Raw genomic sequence first — 16,760 nt, forward strand, 5'->3', positions numbered from 1 at the left:
AAAGTTATGGAGAGTGGGGAATGGTCCGATATCCCGCCTGGCAGAATATCTGCCTTTAAGGTATGAGACAGTATTGCAGGGGTGCCGAGGGCCAGGTCTATCCTGGACATAGTGTTATGAGTTGCGGAGAAGCATGTAAATTTTCTGTCCATAGGGTGTTTTTCCCTCCATAAATCAGCGAAGTTAAAGGCAGAAATCCAAGTTTGTAAACTAGTGGAGGGTCTGGAGGAGGGATAGAGCCTGTCCATGGAGTCCGTCACTACTGCGTTGAAGTCTCCCATTATAATAGTGGGGGCCAGAGGGAGGGTAGCAATTTTGCTCATTATAGTGGACAACAGAGACACCTCAAAGGGGGGTGGAAGATAAACATTCACCAAGATGTAAGTCCCTCCATTTGCTGAGCAATGTACAATAATGAAGCGGCCCTCGGAGTCCGTAATGAGTGCTTTAAGACTAAAAGAACAGCCATTCCTTCTCATTTTAACTAATAATCTGAATTTTTAAGTGTCCTGGAGAGGTGTTTCTTGAAGCCTGGAAATCTTAACCCCAGGGGTTCCTTTTCGACTTCAGTTATAATATCAGAAACTCAATTATCAACTCCTTTGCACTTCATGTATTCTTTCAACATTACATAAATATCATAAACAAGTTGATCAAATTCTACCAATAGTTAGGCTAATTTAGATTAGAAGGTGCAAAGCACAGCTGTAACTAGTGATGAGTGAATTTTTTTCACCAAACATGGATTTGCAGCTGTAGTGACCATGGTGAAATTTGGCCACAAATAAGTGCATAAAAAAAAAACAGCCAAACAACGCCCATTGACTTCAATGCATTTTGCAAAATAAAAAACTGCTGCAAAAAATCAGCCGTTGACTTCAATGCATTTTGTGCTAAAAAAAAGCCACAAAAATACACCCACTGATAACTGAATAACCACACCAAAAAAATGCCCATTCCAAAATTTTTATTGTTTTGTGAATTTCACCAAGGTTTATTTATAATAACCAAGAAGTGCAAAGCGCAATTGTTGGCAAGCTTCCATGTTCAATACCCACAATGCAGTGTAACCTCTGGCGACTAGAGAAAATTTTTTTGTATGTTATTTTTTTGTACTGAGCACATAGCACAATTACATGGATTTGCAACTACTTTTAATGAATGGCAAAGATTCGCATTTTTAATAGACCACAACTATTTGTCCTTTTGCAAATGACTGAGCCCTTAGGTGTAAAGTGATATATTGAGCAGACTTTCGGGTATGAGATTTCTACAACAACAATCCCATTATATTCTAATGACATGGGATTTAAATGATATTAATTAGAAATTATAACTCAATATGCCTTTCCTGAATTAAAATATACACATTTTAATCTGTTTTAGATGCATTTTTAATGCATTGTGTTTTTATAAAAATGAGTATCATCAAGCAATTGAGTATATTTGCACCTTGTGTATACTGCTATTTGTGTCTCTGAAAGGAACAAATTGCAGCACAAAACATGCTCATTGTGTTACAGCACTAGCTTTTTTTCACATTCGAACTGCACTAAAAATTCCCATGAGTTTTTCAGAAATTCAACTAATTTGGGCCATTTATTTCTCTTGTAGTTTCTCTGTGGAGTTGATGTGTGTTGTATGAAGGTGGTTTATTACTAATTGTATTTTACTTTTTTTTATTTCATTTAAGATCTTAGAAAAGAAAATCACATAAAAATTTAATTTTAATGCAATTAAAGCAGAACAATTAAAAATACCTCAGTAAACAAGTATAAGCCAAACATATTTATATACCATTACTGAGAAAATATCAACTATAAATGTGGCTAGTGGAAAGTACGGTTACTAGTGCACATTGGAATGATAGAATATAACATTTAGCACTATAACTATAAGTGTGGGTGTACTAAAATGGACACAAAACTGTGCACAAATTGATGTTATTCATTATAGAGTGCATTTTGGCACATTGAGTGCAATTGTAGCAGATGCTACTCAGCAGTAGCTGCAAATATGCTGAAACACTGTATTGTGGGAAAAAATGTGGCTGTTACGGTTAATGTGCCAATATTTATACAACAATATAAACCTTACGTCCAGTTAGAAGTACTTAAAATCAACCAAAAGAGTATTAAATAAGTATTAGTAGATGGAAGAACCTTCCAGATAAATAAGGAAGGTGTGGTGGTTGAGAATCTACAACACACGTGGCACATACAAATATAAGAATATATAGATTTTCTCTGTTTTTTTAATTTATTAAACTATACTATGTCAAAGTAAAATGATCACAAGTCCCATAAATAACACTAAAGAAAAAATAAATGTTGGCATTCATATGCTATCAAAATGCTAGTTTAGTATGTGCTGAGTGGCTTGTGTGGTTATTACAGTTAGATTGTTGGCACAGATATTCATAGTGTTTAGCAATGAAAAATTAGTCTATGGTATGGACATTTATTTTATACAGCAGTGTCATCACAAGGGATGACATTTTGTTCTTCAAAGCTTGACTTTGGGAATACAGCAGCCTACTTATTTAGGCCATAGTCAGCCTGTAGTGTCTAAGGAGTAACAGAAGCTGGTTTGCTGCTCTTCTTATCTATGAAAGCAACAGCAAACCAAATGCCAAAAGTTCTCCTTATATGCAATACCCATAGCCTTCAATGGAAACAAACCCTTATTTAACAAAATAGATTGCTTTATTGATTTGTAAGAAGAATGATTAAAATTAGATTACACTATTGGTAAGCTCCAGCTATTTCACATGTACATACAAGGAATCCTGTTTGAAACGAATAACCTAAAACATCATCCTTTTCTGCCTTTATAGGAAATAACACACTTATATACTTATATAACATCATTGCTAGTGCTCTAAGCATTGGTAATAAAAATACAAAATATGAATATATTTTTTTTTTCTATTTTATAGAAGGCTATTGAAGACCAGTACATTGTGCTAAAGTTGTTATGTAAAGTTATTATACAGTGTACACAATACAGATTTAGATATACCTATTTCCAAAGTTCAGCCAGAACCAAAGAACTTAAAATAAAGAAAAGAAAAACAAAAGTCAAAAAAGAAAACAAAAAGAAAATAAAAAAAAATATGGCTGGTAATAAAATCATAGGACATATATTTTCTATAAGTGAGTTTAGTCTGACCCTCGATTCTTTTTGAGTAAGAGCATTCCAAGCTGCCCATTTTTTTATGTTTATACAGTAAGTTTTTATTTCTATCATCATAATATTCCAATTTCTCTGTTGATTGTATAAAATTCACAAGTTCTGAAATTACAGGAATTTCTTCAGATTGCCAGTGTTGGGCAATCAATAGTCTAGCAGTTTCTAGTATATGTCCTACTAAAAAAGTTTGAAATTGTCTCAAAGGACCTAATTCTAAATAGAGAAGGGCGATAGATGGTATCCAGACCAGGGAATAGGTAGTAATAATCTTGGATAATAAATCGAAAACTTGAAACCTGTATAACAGCAGTTTGGGGCAAAACCACAAGGTATGAAGGATTGTGCCTAATGGCCCGCATTTACGCCAGCACCACTTTCATGTTGTTTGTGGAAAAATCTTATGAAGTTTAGCTGGTAAGTAATACTAGCGGTACATTCATTTAACTGATGTTTCCAGAAGTCTTGTAGATTTAGTACATTTCAGAATTAACTTGAGTGCGCTGTTCCAGTCCTGTGGATCAATTAAAGTACCTATATCCTGCTGCCACTTAATGGAATGTGGATCCAATAAGTCTTGGGCTGTATCGTTTAATAAGGCATAATATTTGGATATTTTAGTTGTAGCTCGTACAAAGAAAGTTCTTTTCAATTGTTAAACAGATGGGGCAAATTCACTAACCTGCGGAGTTGCGCTAGCGCAGGCTTCGCTGCACTTCACCAGGCGAAGTTTTGACAGGGCGGCGCTAATTCACTAAAATCCGAAGTTGCGCTCAGGAAGGCGAAAGGTAGCGAAGTTGCGCTAGAGTTATTTCGTCAAGCAAAGCAAAGTTACGCGATGCCTAATTTGCATACGGCGCCAAGTTAAAGTACAATGGACGTATATGTAGCAGCAAATACTTTACACTACACAAGCCGTGGAAAGCTTCATAAAATAAAATAGAGTTGTTATTTTGCCCTATACATGTGCCCACTGTATAGTTTAGGTGCTATATGTTAGGAAATGTAGGGGGGAAGGAGGGTACCCCCAAAAGAATTTACAATCTTTTTCAGCCTATCACCCTTAAAAAAGGAAAAGTGTTTTTTGGAAACAAGAAAAAAAAGAAGCAATCCCTATCTACTTGATAGATTGTGCTGCAGTACAGTGAGGTATAAAGGCAAATGTATAAAAACATATCATGATAAAATAAGTCCCATAAATTAGTGGAAGGAAAAGTTAGAAACCTTTTTCCCCTATCCCCACAAAAAACAAGACTTTGCTGAGTGGTCAAACCCACTTTGGGCATAGCAGTTAAGTTGTACGGAGTGGCCAGATGCATGTATGCTAGAGCAGTGTCATAAGAAAGTGAAGTAAAATGTTGCATGGGAATTTAGTGCTGGTGATATCTCCATACTACAAAATCAGGATAGAAATAATAAAGCTGGTGTCTGTATCCTCTAATGAACTCCCCAGACATATCTTTCAATTTTAAAAGTATTCCACAAAGAATCCAATCCTTCATTCAAAGACATGAATTGCCCCTAGATGTATAAACCAAAGCTTCTAATGATGACAAACTGTAGATATTACTGCAGAATTCTAACTAGCACACACAGGAATTGCTCATAAATACGGAATAGTGACAATGAAATGGCTTCTCAACACAAGTTTTCATAGCCGGACAACAGTTTTCCTTTGCTAGTCATTTGAGGTTTGATTTTAATTACAATACCTCGGTAGAACACAATTGAAATGCAGTAGTAGTTTTTTTTTTCTTCCTGGGCTGTAGTAGTGGCATTTTTGCCTTTCTAGGAGAACTAAACCTCAATAAAAATGTAGGCTAAAAATGCTACACTTTATGGTTTGTGCCTTACGCAGATCTGTGCCTCCAAAGATGCCTCAGTAGCAGTCCATTTACTTTTTTGCCAATTCACAGCATATGCTGTAGGGACCAGCTCACCATATACATTGCATACATAAATATACAATTTATTTACCAGGCTTATTACTAATTAATTAATTTACAATACACAACACAGAAATAATTGCTTTAGCATCAGAGCTGATTAATAATCAGCCATTCATCAAACCTTTTATGTAGGGGCCCATTTACTTAGCTCGAGTGAAGGAAAAGAAGAAAAAATACTTTCGAATGGTCCAATATGGCTACTTCGGCCATCGAATTGGCTACTTCGACCTTTGACTACGACTTTGACTTTGGATTGAACAATTCGAACTAAAAATCGTTTGACTATTCAATAGTCAAAGTACTGTCTCTTTAAAAAATAGTTCGACCCCCTAGTTTGCGACCTAAAACCGACCAAGGCCAATGTTAGCCTATGAGGATGGTCCCCATAGGCTCCCTAACAATTTCCTGATCGGAGGAAAATCCTTCGTTTGATTCGAAGGATTTAATCGTTCTATCGAACTTTTATTCCTTCGATCTTTCGATCGTAGGAATATCACTAAATCATTTGACTTCGATATTTGAAGTCGAAGGATTTACATTCGGCAGTCGAATATCGAGGGTTAATTAACCCTCGATATTCGACCCTATGTAAATCTGCCCCTAAATGTGTCACATCAGTTTTTGCTACTGTTTTGATGCTTAGACAGTATCTAATTCAATTCAATTACTGATGTAGGAGCACTAGTTATCCAACCCCAGCTTCCAGGTGGCCTGCCTTATGAGTGTGCGGACCTAATCTGTATTTGTCTTCAACAGTCTCTATGCCTGATGACTCTACAGCAGTCCAGAGAACAATTAACCCGGCCTACATCAGAAGATGAGAGGCTGCTGTGGACAAATTTGATGACATGGATCACTACTGTTGTAGGACTAAGGAACCAATGAGCTGGTATAGTAGGTTCAGCAATACAAAATATGGCATCTTTATTAAAGTATTTACTATTCTCTCCACAAGAGGTAACCTAAATTATGAAAGCATGATAGACTAACTGTATGGTGCCAATCACAGAGGAGATATAAACTGGAGCTATATTAAGTGTGCCACATACCATCTGAAAGTACTTGAAGCTAATGATGAAAGTATGAATCAACAACTCTTCCAGGTTTTGGTGATTCACATCATATCTACTATAATTCTAATGGAACAGTACATTCTTTAAACATTTAAACAGTACAGTTTACAAGTATGGCATATCAAAACACATTACACATATTACATTACTCAGAGCTCCAGGGGTATCTAGAGATAATATGAGAATAATGCAATATGATTAACCAGTCAAATACCATTTCTATTCTAAAAACACTGAGGGGCACATTTACTTAGGGTCAAATATGGAGGGTTAATTAACACTCAATATTCGACCGTCGAAATAAAATACTTCGACTTCGAACATCGAAGTCGAAAGATTTACCGCAATTGAATGATGTGAAGGATTTTAATCCATCGATCAAACGATTTTCCTTCGATCACAAATTGGCTAGAAAGCCTACGGGGACCTTCCCATAGGCTAACATTGATGTTCGGTAGGTTTTAGGTGGCGAAGTAGGTGGTTGAAGTTTTTTTAAAGAGACAGTACTTCGACTATCGAATGGTCAATATTTCAAATCGTTCAATTCGAAGTCGAATTCGTAGTCGAAGGTCGAAGTAGCCAATTCGATGGTCGAAGCAGCCAAAAAAATACTTCGAAATTCGAAGTATTTTTTATTCTAATCCTTCACTCGAGCTAAGTAAATGTGCCCCTAAATGTTAGTGATTTCAACAATAGCAACTAAAAATAAAGCTATTGACAGATGATGATATAGAAAAGTATAGGGACCTGCTTGCAAATTAATTTCACAATATGGCCAGTTACAGTGTTAATATTCTTTGCTGCATATCAGCTTTTTGCATATCCTCCAGTCACTATGATAATTATGTTGTAGACGATGGCATGCTATTCAGCCCTGAATTTCCGTGGATAGGAGGAAAGAGGTGTGTGTGCAGGAATGATTGTCTAAAGGTGAAAAAACACTCCATATAAAATGAGTGATAATGTGCACAGGTCTCAACAAATTGTTCTGCTTGCTGAATTGCTGATCAATTCTCCTCACTTCTTTGGAGAGCCTAAAAATATTTAATTAAAAAAGGCAATAATGACACATGGATAATATCCAGCAGTTTTTATGATACCTTTTTTCCCTCAGACAATATGCTTCTCATCAGTAAGAACTTTTGGAAGACAGATTTACACTACCATTTAATGCAATCAATTTGCACACTTCGGAAACTTTAATGTCATACTGTAAATTAATATCTAACTATAATCTAGCACATTTGCTGTCCAACAATGTATCCAAAAGCTGAAATTCAGAGCTCAGTGCTACCATACAACCTGTAAAAATTGTCTTAGAAGTACTCAATAACATAAGCATATATACAGTAGAATTTTAGGATTTGAACTGTTCAAATATTTTTGAGTTAATTTACATAATAATTGCATCTGTATTTATGGAACAACTGCAATTTTCTATTCTTACTAAAATCATGACAAGGGGACTTCTCAATTGACCCTTTGTCCTTAGCCGTCCCACTGAACCCTCATTGTTACATACCTTAACATTGTCACAGCATTTATTCACATTTTATTAAAAAAGATAGGACCTTACCAGCTTAACCCAAGGAAAAATGCTAAAGCCAGAATTTCATTAGAGATTGCTACTATGCGCTGCCGTTCCTCACTAAAGACTTGAGATCAGCACTATATCATTATTTCCACCACTGAGTATTAGGCTGCCTCTACCTACAGAGAGGATGGCCCAAAAATCTGGTACCAGCAGGAGCTGCATCTCTCAGCATGACAGACGTTCAGCAGCTCTGCTGCCAGTCTTGAATCTGCAGTGTCTCAATAATAGGAAATCCAAGCAGGCTGTCACTTAGCACAAGCAGTAGTAGCATCTGTATCAATCAACCCACCCTGCAGTCACAGGAGAGAACCTCCTTTCTCCCTTTTCTAAAATTTCCTGTGCAGTACTTTAACTTTAAATACATTATGATATAACCACTGTTTTTAATGCAGAGGAAGTCAAAAAAAGCCCAGAATGAAGCCAGTGTCAATTATGCATCAAGATGGAAAATTACTTCCTGACCCCAGTGGAGTTTTACATTCAATTAACATGTATTAATACAATGCAGATCTCACATTTATACTGTATGAACATCCGGAAACCACAATATAACGGTGCATTCAGGAAAGCATCCACATCCAGTTATTAATAGATAATATGAGAACATGAAGAAACATATGCAAAAAAGGGTGGGTGGGATGTTTCTACCTGCTCAGAAGATAAGAAAGCAGGGCCGAGCAAGGCCAGCTGGGTGCCCCAGGCAACCCAGCCGGCCACATCGCCCCTCTGCCGCGAGCAACATCAGCGCGCGCATGCGCGCCTACACGCGAGTGAACACATGCGCGCCTTACAAGCGAGAGCACACCTGCGTGCCTATGCAAGCGCACGCAGCGTCACCCCCTCACGGTGAGCGCACGCATGCATACTGACACATGCGTCATTCACTCGGCAACAGCAGCAAGCCAGATTCAGAGGCCCGTACTGGGGTAGGCAGTAGTGGAACATACATGCCTGGCGCCCCCCAAGCTTTGCGCCCTAGGCATGTGCCTACTCTGCCTACCCCTAGTTCCGGCCCTGTAAGAAAGTGAACTGCTTCTTCCTCTGGCATCACATCCCTCTCTTTCTCCACCCCCAGCCCAGCTTTCCCTTGCCTAAATTCATTGCTCCTCATCCAATCACAGCTACATCTGATTCTGCCAATCTCTAAACATAAACCAGTGTACTCTGGCTGCTGGTCATTCAGATCCCTTGTGATGCAGCCCCTACGCTATAGCTCCAGGGCTTTCCTGTCTCAAAGTCATAATATGTTTTTCCATCTAAACTTTAGCAAAATGTTCTATATTTTTTTTTAAAATCTCTTCCATTTTAGTCCTGTAGCACTACAAAGTGGGCATTAACATTTCAAATTGATACTTACAACTACTACATCAGTCATCTTGCTGTCAACTAACACAATAAAATAAAAATGCAATTTCTTCAAGACATTTGTATGTTGATAAGAGTATATAATGCTAAAGAAAGGATGAAATGTGTAAAATAAACAGCATATTATTCTAATACATTTGTTGATGGGTGAATTGATGCCTTGCATCACAACCATGGGTTAGAAAGCCTTTCTACCTGCATTTTGTACTATAGATATTCCATTGTAAAAAACAAACAAAGGAGACAAAAGCATCCTCCTTGCCAAATCCTGTTGCTAACTGCTCAGTCTGTGGATACGCTAAATGGTGAATAAGGTAAAATTTAGCACAGCACCTTCTTAAGAACCACAGTCAAATAGAAATCAAAATTTGGGAATCAAGGACAGAGGAGAAGGCATGATATCCTAAAAAATGATTGCTGTCTTTATTTCAGTTACTTGGCTATCATCTAATAGTGTCCCTAGGCTGTTTCAGCTTGCCATAAAACTATATATATATATATATATATCTATATATATATATATATATATATATATATATATATATATATATATATATATATATATATATATATAATAGTTTACCGAATTTACTAAAGGGCGTTGCCACCCGCAGAGACATCACCGCTTTACTAACGAATGCAGACGCCAATTTGCTAGCGAAAGAGAATGGTGCTAGTGGTCATTCACACTCTATCGCCAGGTGACTTTTCGCTATGGCGAATGGACGCTACTCGCAAATTCACTAAAATGCATATTTTAATGAACGTTACCTCTTTTGCCAGGGTTGCCTTCACCACCTCAGACCAGGCGAAGTGCATTAAAGTAGCTAGATCTTCCTCAATCTTCTGTCACTTACATTATATTCTGTGAGCTGAAAATGCATCAAAGTCCAAAAAACGCTGGTATCTTATTTTTTTCAACCTGATTGCCTGCAAAAGACCTAACAAACTTTTTTTGGGTAACCGGTTTTCCACATATATTTGCAAACATATGGAACATTACTTTTACAGTGGGCTCATGTGTAGGGCATTAGAATAACTCTATTGTCTTTATTAAGGTTTCCTGGACATGTGTTTTTAAAAGTGTAATTTGTAAGTATATGCAACCTTTTTCAAGTAGATTACACTGAAGTGTGGGAATACAAATTAATGGAAACTTTCAATTCTCTGAAGAATGGACTAAACCTGGGCCTTGGATTTATGGCTAATTATGTGGGCTAAGAAAGGACTGCACCAGGTCAGAAATACCAACATGTCTGGATATGGACTAAGAGATCATATGAAATTCCTTTGATTCTACACTCCAATAATTCAGCCCTAATTTATATTCAGCCTCTTTGACCCACATTATCTTGTACCTTATCTGCTTATCTCTTGTAGATCCCCTCGTAAATGACTTTGACACCTTACACATAGATTGATATTCCTTTTTGTTGGTCATTTGACCTATGAGCTGAATGTTGTATATATACCAGAGAACACCACAGCTTCAGTGTAATCCGCTTGAAAAAGGAACTAAAATTATTATTATTATTATTAACATGTATTTATATAGCGCCAACATATTGCGTAGCACTGTACATATTGCGTAGCACTGTTCTGAAAGCTTGCTATGATTATATTAGTTAGCCAATAAAGGTATCACCTTTATACCACTTTTGTTATTTTTTTTATTTCAAAAGGGTTGCCCTGTAACATTTTTACTGGCTAACACGGTACAGCAACTTTACCTGTAAGTATATGCACCAACATTTAACATAAAGACGTCCATACAACTTTAAATTTCCCGTCCAATGCAAATTGACTTGAGCACAAGATCGAAGTTCCGCTAGGCAGAAATGAACACTGGTGCATCTTCACTATCAAATGCTCGCATTGCCAAAGTAACGTAGCAAAAAGTTGCCAGCGTTCAGTGCCCACGACGAAACTCCGCATTTTAGTGAATTAGCGTTGTCTGAGCACATTTGCAACTGGTGAAGTTTAGTGATGGTTGCGAAGTGATTGCTGGCGACAATTCACCCTTTAGTAAATCTGCCCCATAGACTTGAGGGCATTGGATGATATAGTTAAGGTGGTAGATTTCAGGCCTAGCTAAAGTAGGGGGGGAGGCAGAGGAGAAGTAGGCTCTCCTGCCTTAGTTGCCTACCACCACCAGCAGTCTACATGTGGTAGGTCAATGAGAGGCAGGCATGAATAGGGAACAGTGTAGGCAAAACAGTTTAAACATGGCTATGGACACCAGTTGCTACCAGTGGAAGAGATCTTTTACACAGTTCTAGGCATCTTTACATCATGTTTTTATGAGCTTGCCAGGAGATGCACTGCATTTTGTACAGAGTTTACTATCTTTTTTGTTTTCATGCTCCACAAAAACATCTGTCAATTATAACATATTTTACATACACACAGGCACTTTTTGCATAAGCCACTGCAGAATAAACTGTTTTTCCACTCAGCAGAAAATACGTAATAGAACATAGACTTTGTTATATACTTTTGGAAACTCCTTCATACATATCATGGAACTTGCCTATTTTAGTGTAATTAATGTGTCCATGGCTGTAATCTGTGAGCCACTGACTCAAAGGCAAATTACTTGCTCTCGGCTCAGCCATCAGACATCTGAGTCAGCAGTAATTTGTAGCTGAACAGCAGTCTTACTGCTCCCAGGACCTTTTTTAGCAGAGTTTCTCTGCATTATTAAGTGTCACGTCTGCACTGGGATTTGAAAAATGCTTTGCCTTGTTAACTTTTTAAAGCTGGGTGTTTAGTAGTTTAATGAATTAATAAATGTTTTTCATTGTTTTCTCTGTCTATTACTAGATATTAGATCAACAACCCTTTAAGATGCAGGCTATCTTCTTTTTAAATGTATATAATGCAAAGTATTAAGATACAATAAATATCTATTTTTCAAAGTTTTTTCCTAAATTGGTATTGGCTATATTATTTATTAAGTTAGCAGTTATTAATGTTTCATACATTTTTCTTATTTATATTCATTGAATCAAATAAATATTTGGGCTTAGACTATTCTAGATCAATGATTCTAACACTTTATGTGGACTCTCATTCATGCTTACCCTAACTATTGCTGAGGCATCACCATTTTGAAACACTACAACCAAAATTACAAGAAGTTATTTTAATAAAAATATTTTAATTTCCTCAACAGAAAAGGCTGTATGCTGAGCAACTGTTATAAAATATGTTGGCACTTTTCTGAAATCATCTTTGCAAAAATTAGAGCCCTCTTACCAATACATATGTGTTGATTAGCCGGTTATTTTATACTATAATCACCAATGACACCTGGTCATTTCCATATGTAAAATACATATTTTATTATTTCATTGTGGATTGATTTGGAAGTTAGAAACTGTTAAAATGTTATATTGTGTGACATTATTATGAATTTAAAATATATTAGCAGTGATTGACACAATACACTGTGTAGAGTATATGAAGTACAGGTATGGGATCCCTTATCTGGAAACCAAGGGCATAGCTACAGAGGAAGCAGACCCTACCTGCTATTAGGCAGGCTCCAGGCCCAAATAACCATGCACCCTGGATGTCCTGGAAATTTACTGAACATACACATGATATTGTGCCTTATGAGGTTTCCCACAAATGAGCATGCTCAGACTTGGATGGAAAAACAATTCCTCTGTTTTTAAAGCAATTTTATGGACTCAGTTTCAGTATACAGGCATACCGTAATTTAAAGAGAAAATTTAGAATCTATGGTGATGGCATGCTGGTAGTTTTGTGTCTTTGCCATAGAGTTTACATGTCCTGTCATGTAAAGAATTAATGGCATAGTTCAATTCTTTTTAATATAACAGTTGGCAAAAAAGGGGCTTGAAATAGCATTGCCTCCTTTTTTTTTACGGGGTATCTGCACCTTTACTTATATTTTATATCGATCAGGATTGTATAAACTTTGCCAGCCAGAGATAAGTACTAAGCAATCCCAATCACTTGGGCAGTAGGCTAACTCCCTAGTTGCAGCTGTTTGATGGGGCCCCACAAAACAGCAACTTTAGAGCTCAGCTACTGCCTCTAGCTCTAGGTTAGAAGGGATGAAATGATGTCTTTAAGAAGAAAAAATATACATCACATTACTGATATGTAATGTATGATTTCATATGATCAATGTTGTATAAGAAATACAAGGCGTAAATAGTACAATTCTATAATAAGTAAAATCAGAGTCTATTATAAATTTAAATATGCGGCTAATACGAAAAGGTTACTGGTGACCGATTGTGTGGTTTGCTTGAGCTCAAAAACAGCACGGTTAAGCATTGCATGCTGGTTTACCATATTGTCACTATTTTAATTTCCCTTACTAAAGATTGACCTGCAAGAACAGTTGTTGATTGCACAGATGTATTCCTGACATCGAAATCAAAATGAAGCAGCATGGGCCTAATAAATTACAAAGGAGCATTTAACCTTCAGGTACAGAAAAGTCACGTGATTGCTGTAAGTGGTAAGTGACAGCATGCCAAGATTTTAATCTATAGCAATATATACACTAAAATAATAAAGTCATAAAGAGGTAGACTTAGGGTATAGAGAAAGGGAGGTACCATGTAAAAGACCAATAATATAAGAATTACAACCTCATTAATTTAGTGTTTATAATAATATGTGTTTTTAAACACACAGACCCCTGCCCATTCATTCCCTGAGTCACTACCTTCAATAGACGTTTCATATAGTATATATTATATACCATTATATCATGTGTTTCTCCTTCCTACTCTGTCCATTTTTGCAATTTCTTTATTAATGTCTTTCTTGAGGCCATAACCAGCAACAGCTAATTAATATGAGTGGTTTCAAAAAAACTCAGGGTTAGTGTACACAAGGAAATTCGGGGAGATTTTGTCGCCTGGCAACTAGTGATGGGCGAATTTGCGCCGTTTCGCTTCGCCGAAAAATTTTCGACACCGGCGCCTGTTTTCAACGCCGGCGTCCGTTTTTTCGAATAAAAAATTTTGACGGCGGCGAATTTTTGCCGCAAATTTTCGTGGGCGTTTTCGCGAATTAATTCGCTGGTGGTGAAAAGAGCAAATTCACCGCAAATTTGCGCCTGACGAATAAATCACTACTGACAACTCTCCCGAACTGCCTCCCCGTGTCTTCCCATCCGCTATAATGAATAGTCACCTGCGCTAAAGCAAACGCTGCATTTTCAGAAGTCGCCCCGAAGTTTCCTCGTGAGGCAACTTTAGGCGACTTCTGGAAACGCCCAGAAAAAATTGTCAGATTTGAATTTTTATTCTTTTTCAACTCAATCCTCACCTCAATCGTACAAAGAGAATAACTTCTCATCCCTGACATAGAGGATATTATGCATCCCCTGGTGGGGCAATTTTCCCGCAGTGTTAAAAATAATAATTTGATAATAAACATAATAAGACAGGTCCTTATTAAAGGGTATACTCGAGGTGGGATAAAATTACACCTGTAGAGTGAAAGATAAGGTGAGAAATGATTCTGCCCTAGAGAAGGAAGGAACTAACAATAAAACTTAACATCCTGGCCATTTTGTATTACTCTATATTAAAGTTTTAAACTGGAAATACAACCAAAATAGACATTCAAGGGCTTTATTGGAGTGTTCCCTAGAAGACATACAATATAATTCATAAAAATCAACCTTGACCTATATTACAACATAAAATGGAATGTTCATGTGACATAATAAATAATTATCCTTCTGTCCTGCAAGGGTATTTGTAGGTTGTGTAGAGTATAGGGAATCTGCTAAAGGCTACAGGAAACTGACAGGGGTTTATGACAGAAATTTATTTTAGGCCCTGCTGAACTTCATATGGCATAAATCATGGTCTCAAGAAGATTTAAATGAAGTGTAAATAAAGAACTAATATAGAAATATAATATATGTCTATATACTTTAATTACATCAGAAATTCAAAAATCATCCTTAAATTCACCTTAATATAAAGACGGATTTTAAAGGAATTAATTTTTCCAGAATCTCCTTCATAAGTAATGATGAATAAAATATGGTGACTGATTTTAATGAGGGCTAAAAACAACTTTTACTTTCCAAAAACACAAACGAATGGTGGGAATGTCTTAACCATTCTTCCCCAGAAGCACATTATTTTGTTTCTGGTAAATCATACAGTAGCTCTGCTGTCAAACAGGAAACGTCAAACTGCAGTTTCCTGTAAGGTCCGCCTAGCTCCTGATGGCATTTTACAATGCAAAGCTCATTTACATAGCACAGCAAGATGCAATAGATTTTTGAGTGAGCACTAAAGGAGTTTGTGCTACCCATCTAGTCTTATCACTATAAGAAAGTGTATACCATAAGAAATCGAATAGTTGATACCTTTAACTTTGTAGTTGTGCAGAATGTATAAGCAGCAAAAGTCATATATTAGAAAGGAAAAAAAATGTTTTTATAGATACTAAATAAGGGTCTTTTGGCGTATAAATGTTTCTTTTTTATCCTTTATTTATATATTGATGACACATTTAGACAGGCATGATCATTTGCAGCCTAGTGGAACCCAAGCAGAACTCCTAAGGGCCTGTTTTGTTAGGAGCTACGTAACCTGCCTGCAAGCTTTCTAGTGTAAACTGCATAGTTCAAATGTGATAAAACTTACTTGGAGAAGTTGTAGTAGTGAAAGATTACATTTATTTTCCCTTGCTAAGTGTAAGACATACAGTTAATATTTATGTGTCCTTTTCCTAGTTAATAATTCACGTTTTCTTTTTTTGGATTGATTAACACAAATATATACTATATTTCAAAGAAAATGCTCTAATTCCTTCTCAACAAAAACAGATTTTATGCTGTGTACTAGAAATATTATGCTGTCTTCTGATGTATTCAATAACTCCCCCAGGGTAGAATACCAAATCAGGTAGCCATTGTTAATAGACCATGACTGGCCACTGGCACCGTCAAAATAATAAACATGACATTTCAATTTTACCTGGAGTGAAAAAGTTTGTACATTTTTAAGATGTCTACTTGCCTGTATGACCACATGAAATTTTAACAACAGACTTACTTTTTTGCAGTTTCAATTATTTTCAGATCTTCATGTTTAGGTTTATTTGTTTCGCTTGTCTGATCCGCATGTGATAGTACCAGTGCTGAGCAAGACACTATGGACTGGAAGGAATCCTCTCGGCAGACTGAAACAAAGAAAGTGGTTGTTACCACAATAGTACTTTACCACAGTATGTTTTAGTTTCTTTCCTACTGGCAATGTGGTTTGTCAAATCACTTTCTAGGCGATGAGAGCTTCTACTAGCACACTCTTTCACATGTTTAAAAAATAAATTATTACTGTAGGCATCGCTATGGCCTGCACTTCATTTAGTACCTATTTTTTAGTTGGCTGGGCATATATTAAATTGACTTCTTTTTCCATGACAAATATAGCAACAGGAAAAAAGCTATTGTAAATAATTATACTGCACTTACATGTAATTGAAAAAAGTAATTTAGGAAATAAAATGATGATAATAAAGAAGACATGAAGGATGCATAGAAAATAGGTCTCTAGAAGACTGGTTTGGGGGTACTAT

At 36.5% G+C, this 16,760-nt stretch overlaps 1 protein-coding gene across 4 annotated transcripts in view; it reads right to left on the bottom strand.

Annotated features, from left to right (window-relative positions):
• Nucleotides 1–16,760, bottom strand: part of ccser1.L (coiled-coil serine rich protein 1 L homeolog) — a 460,655-nt gene that overhangs the window by 225,542 nt on the left and 218,353 nt on the right. For all 4 annotated transcript variants that reach the window (XR_001934832.2, XM_041590814.1, XM_041590811.1 and 1 more), the window contains exon 5: nt 16,238–16,364. Coding sequence is in view for 3 of the 4 variants with exons in the window: in XM_041590814.1 (XP_041446748.1) it covers nt 16,238–16,364 (127 nt within the window). In the remaining variant the exon portion in view is untranslated. The remainder of the gene's footprint in view (nt 1–16,237; nt 16,365–16,760) is intronic.

This window comes from Xenopus laevis, chromosome 1L (genome assembly GCF_017654675.1).
Source record: "Xenopus laevis strain J_2021 chromosome 1L, Xenopus_laevis_v10.1, whole genome shotgun sequence".
Classification (NCBI taxonomy): Eukaryota; Metazoa; Chordata; class Amphibia; order Anura; family Pipidae; genus Xenopus; species Xenopus laevis.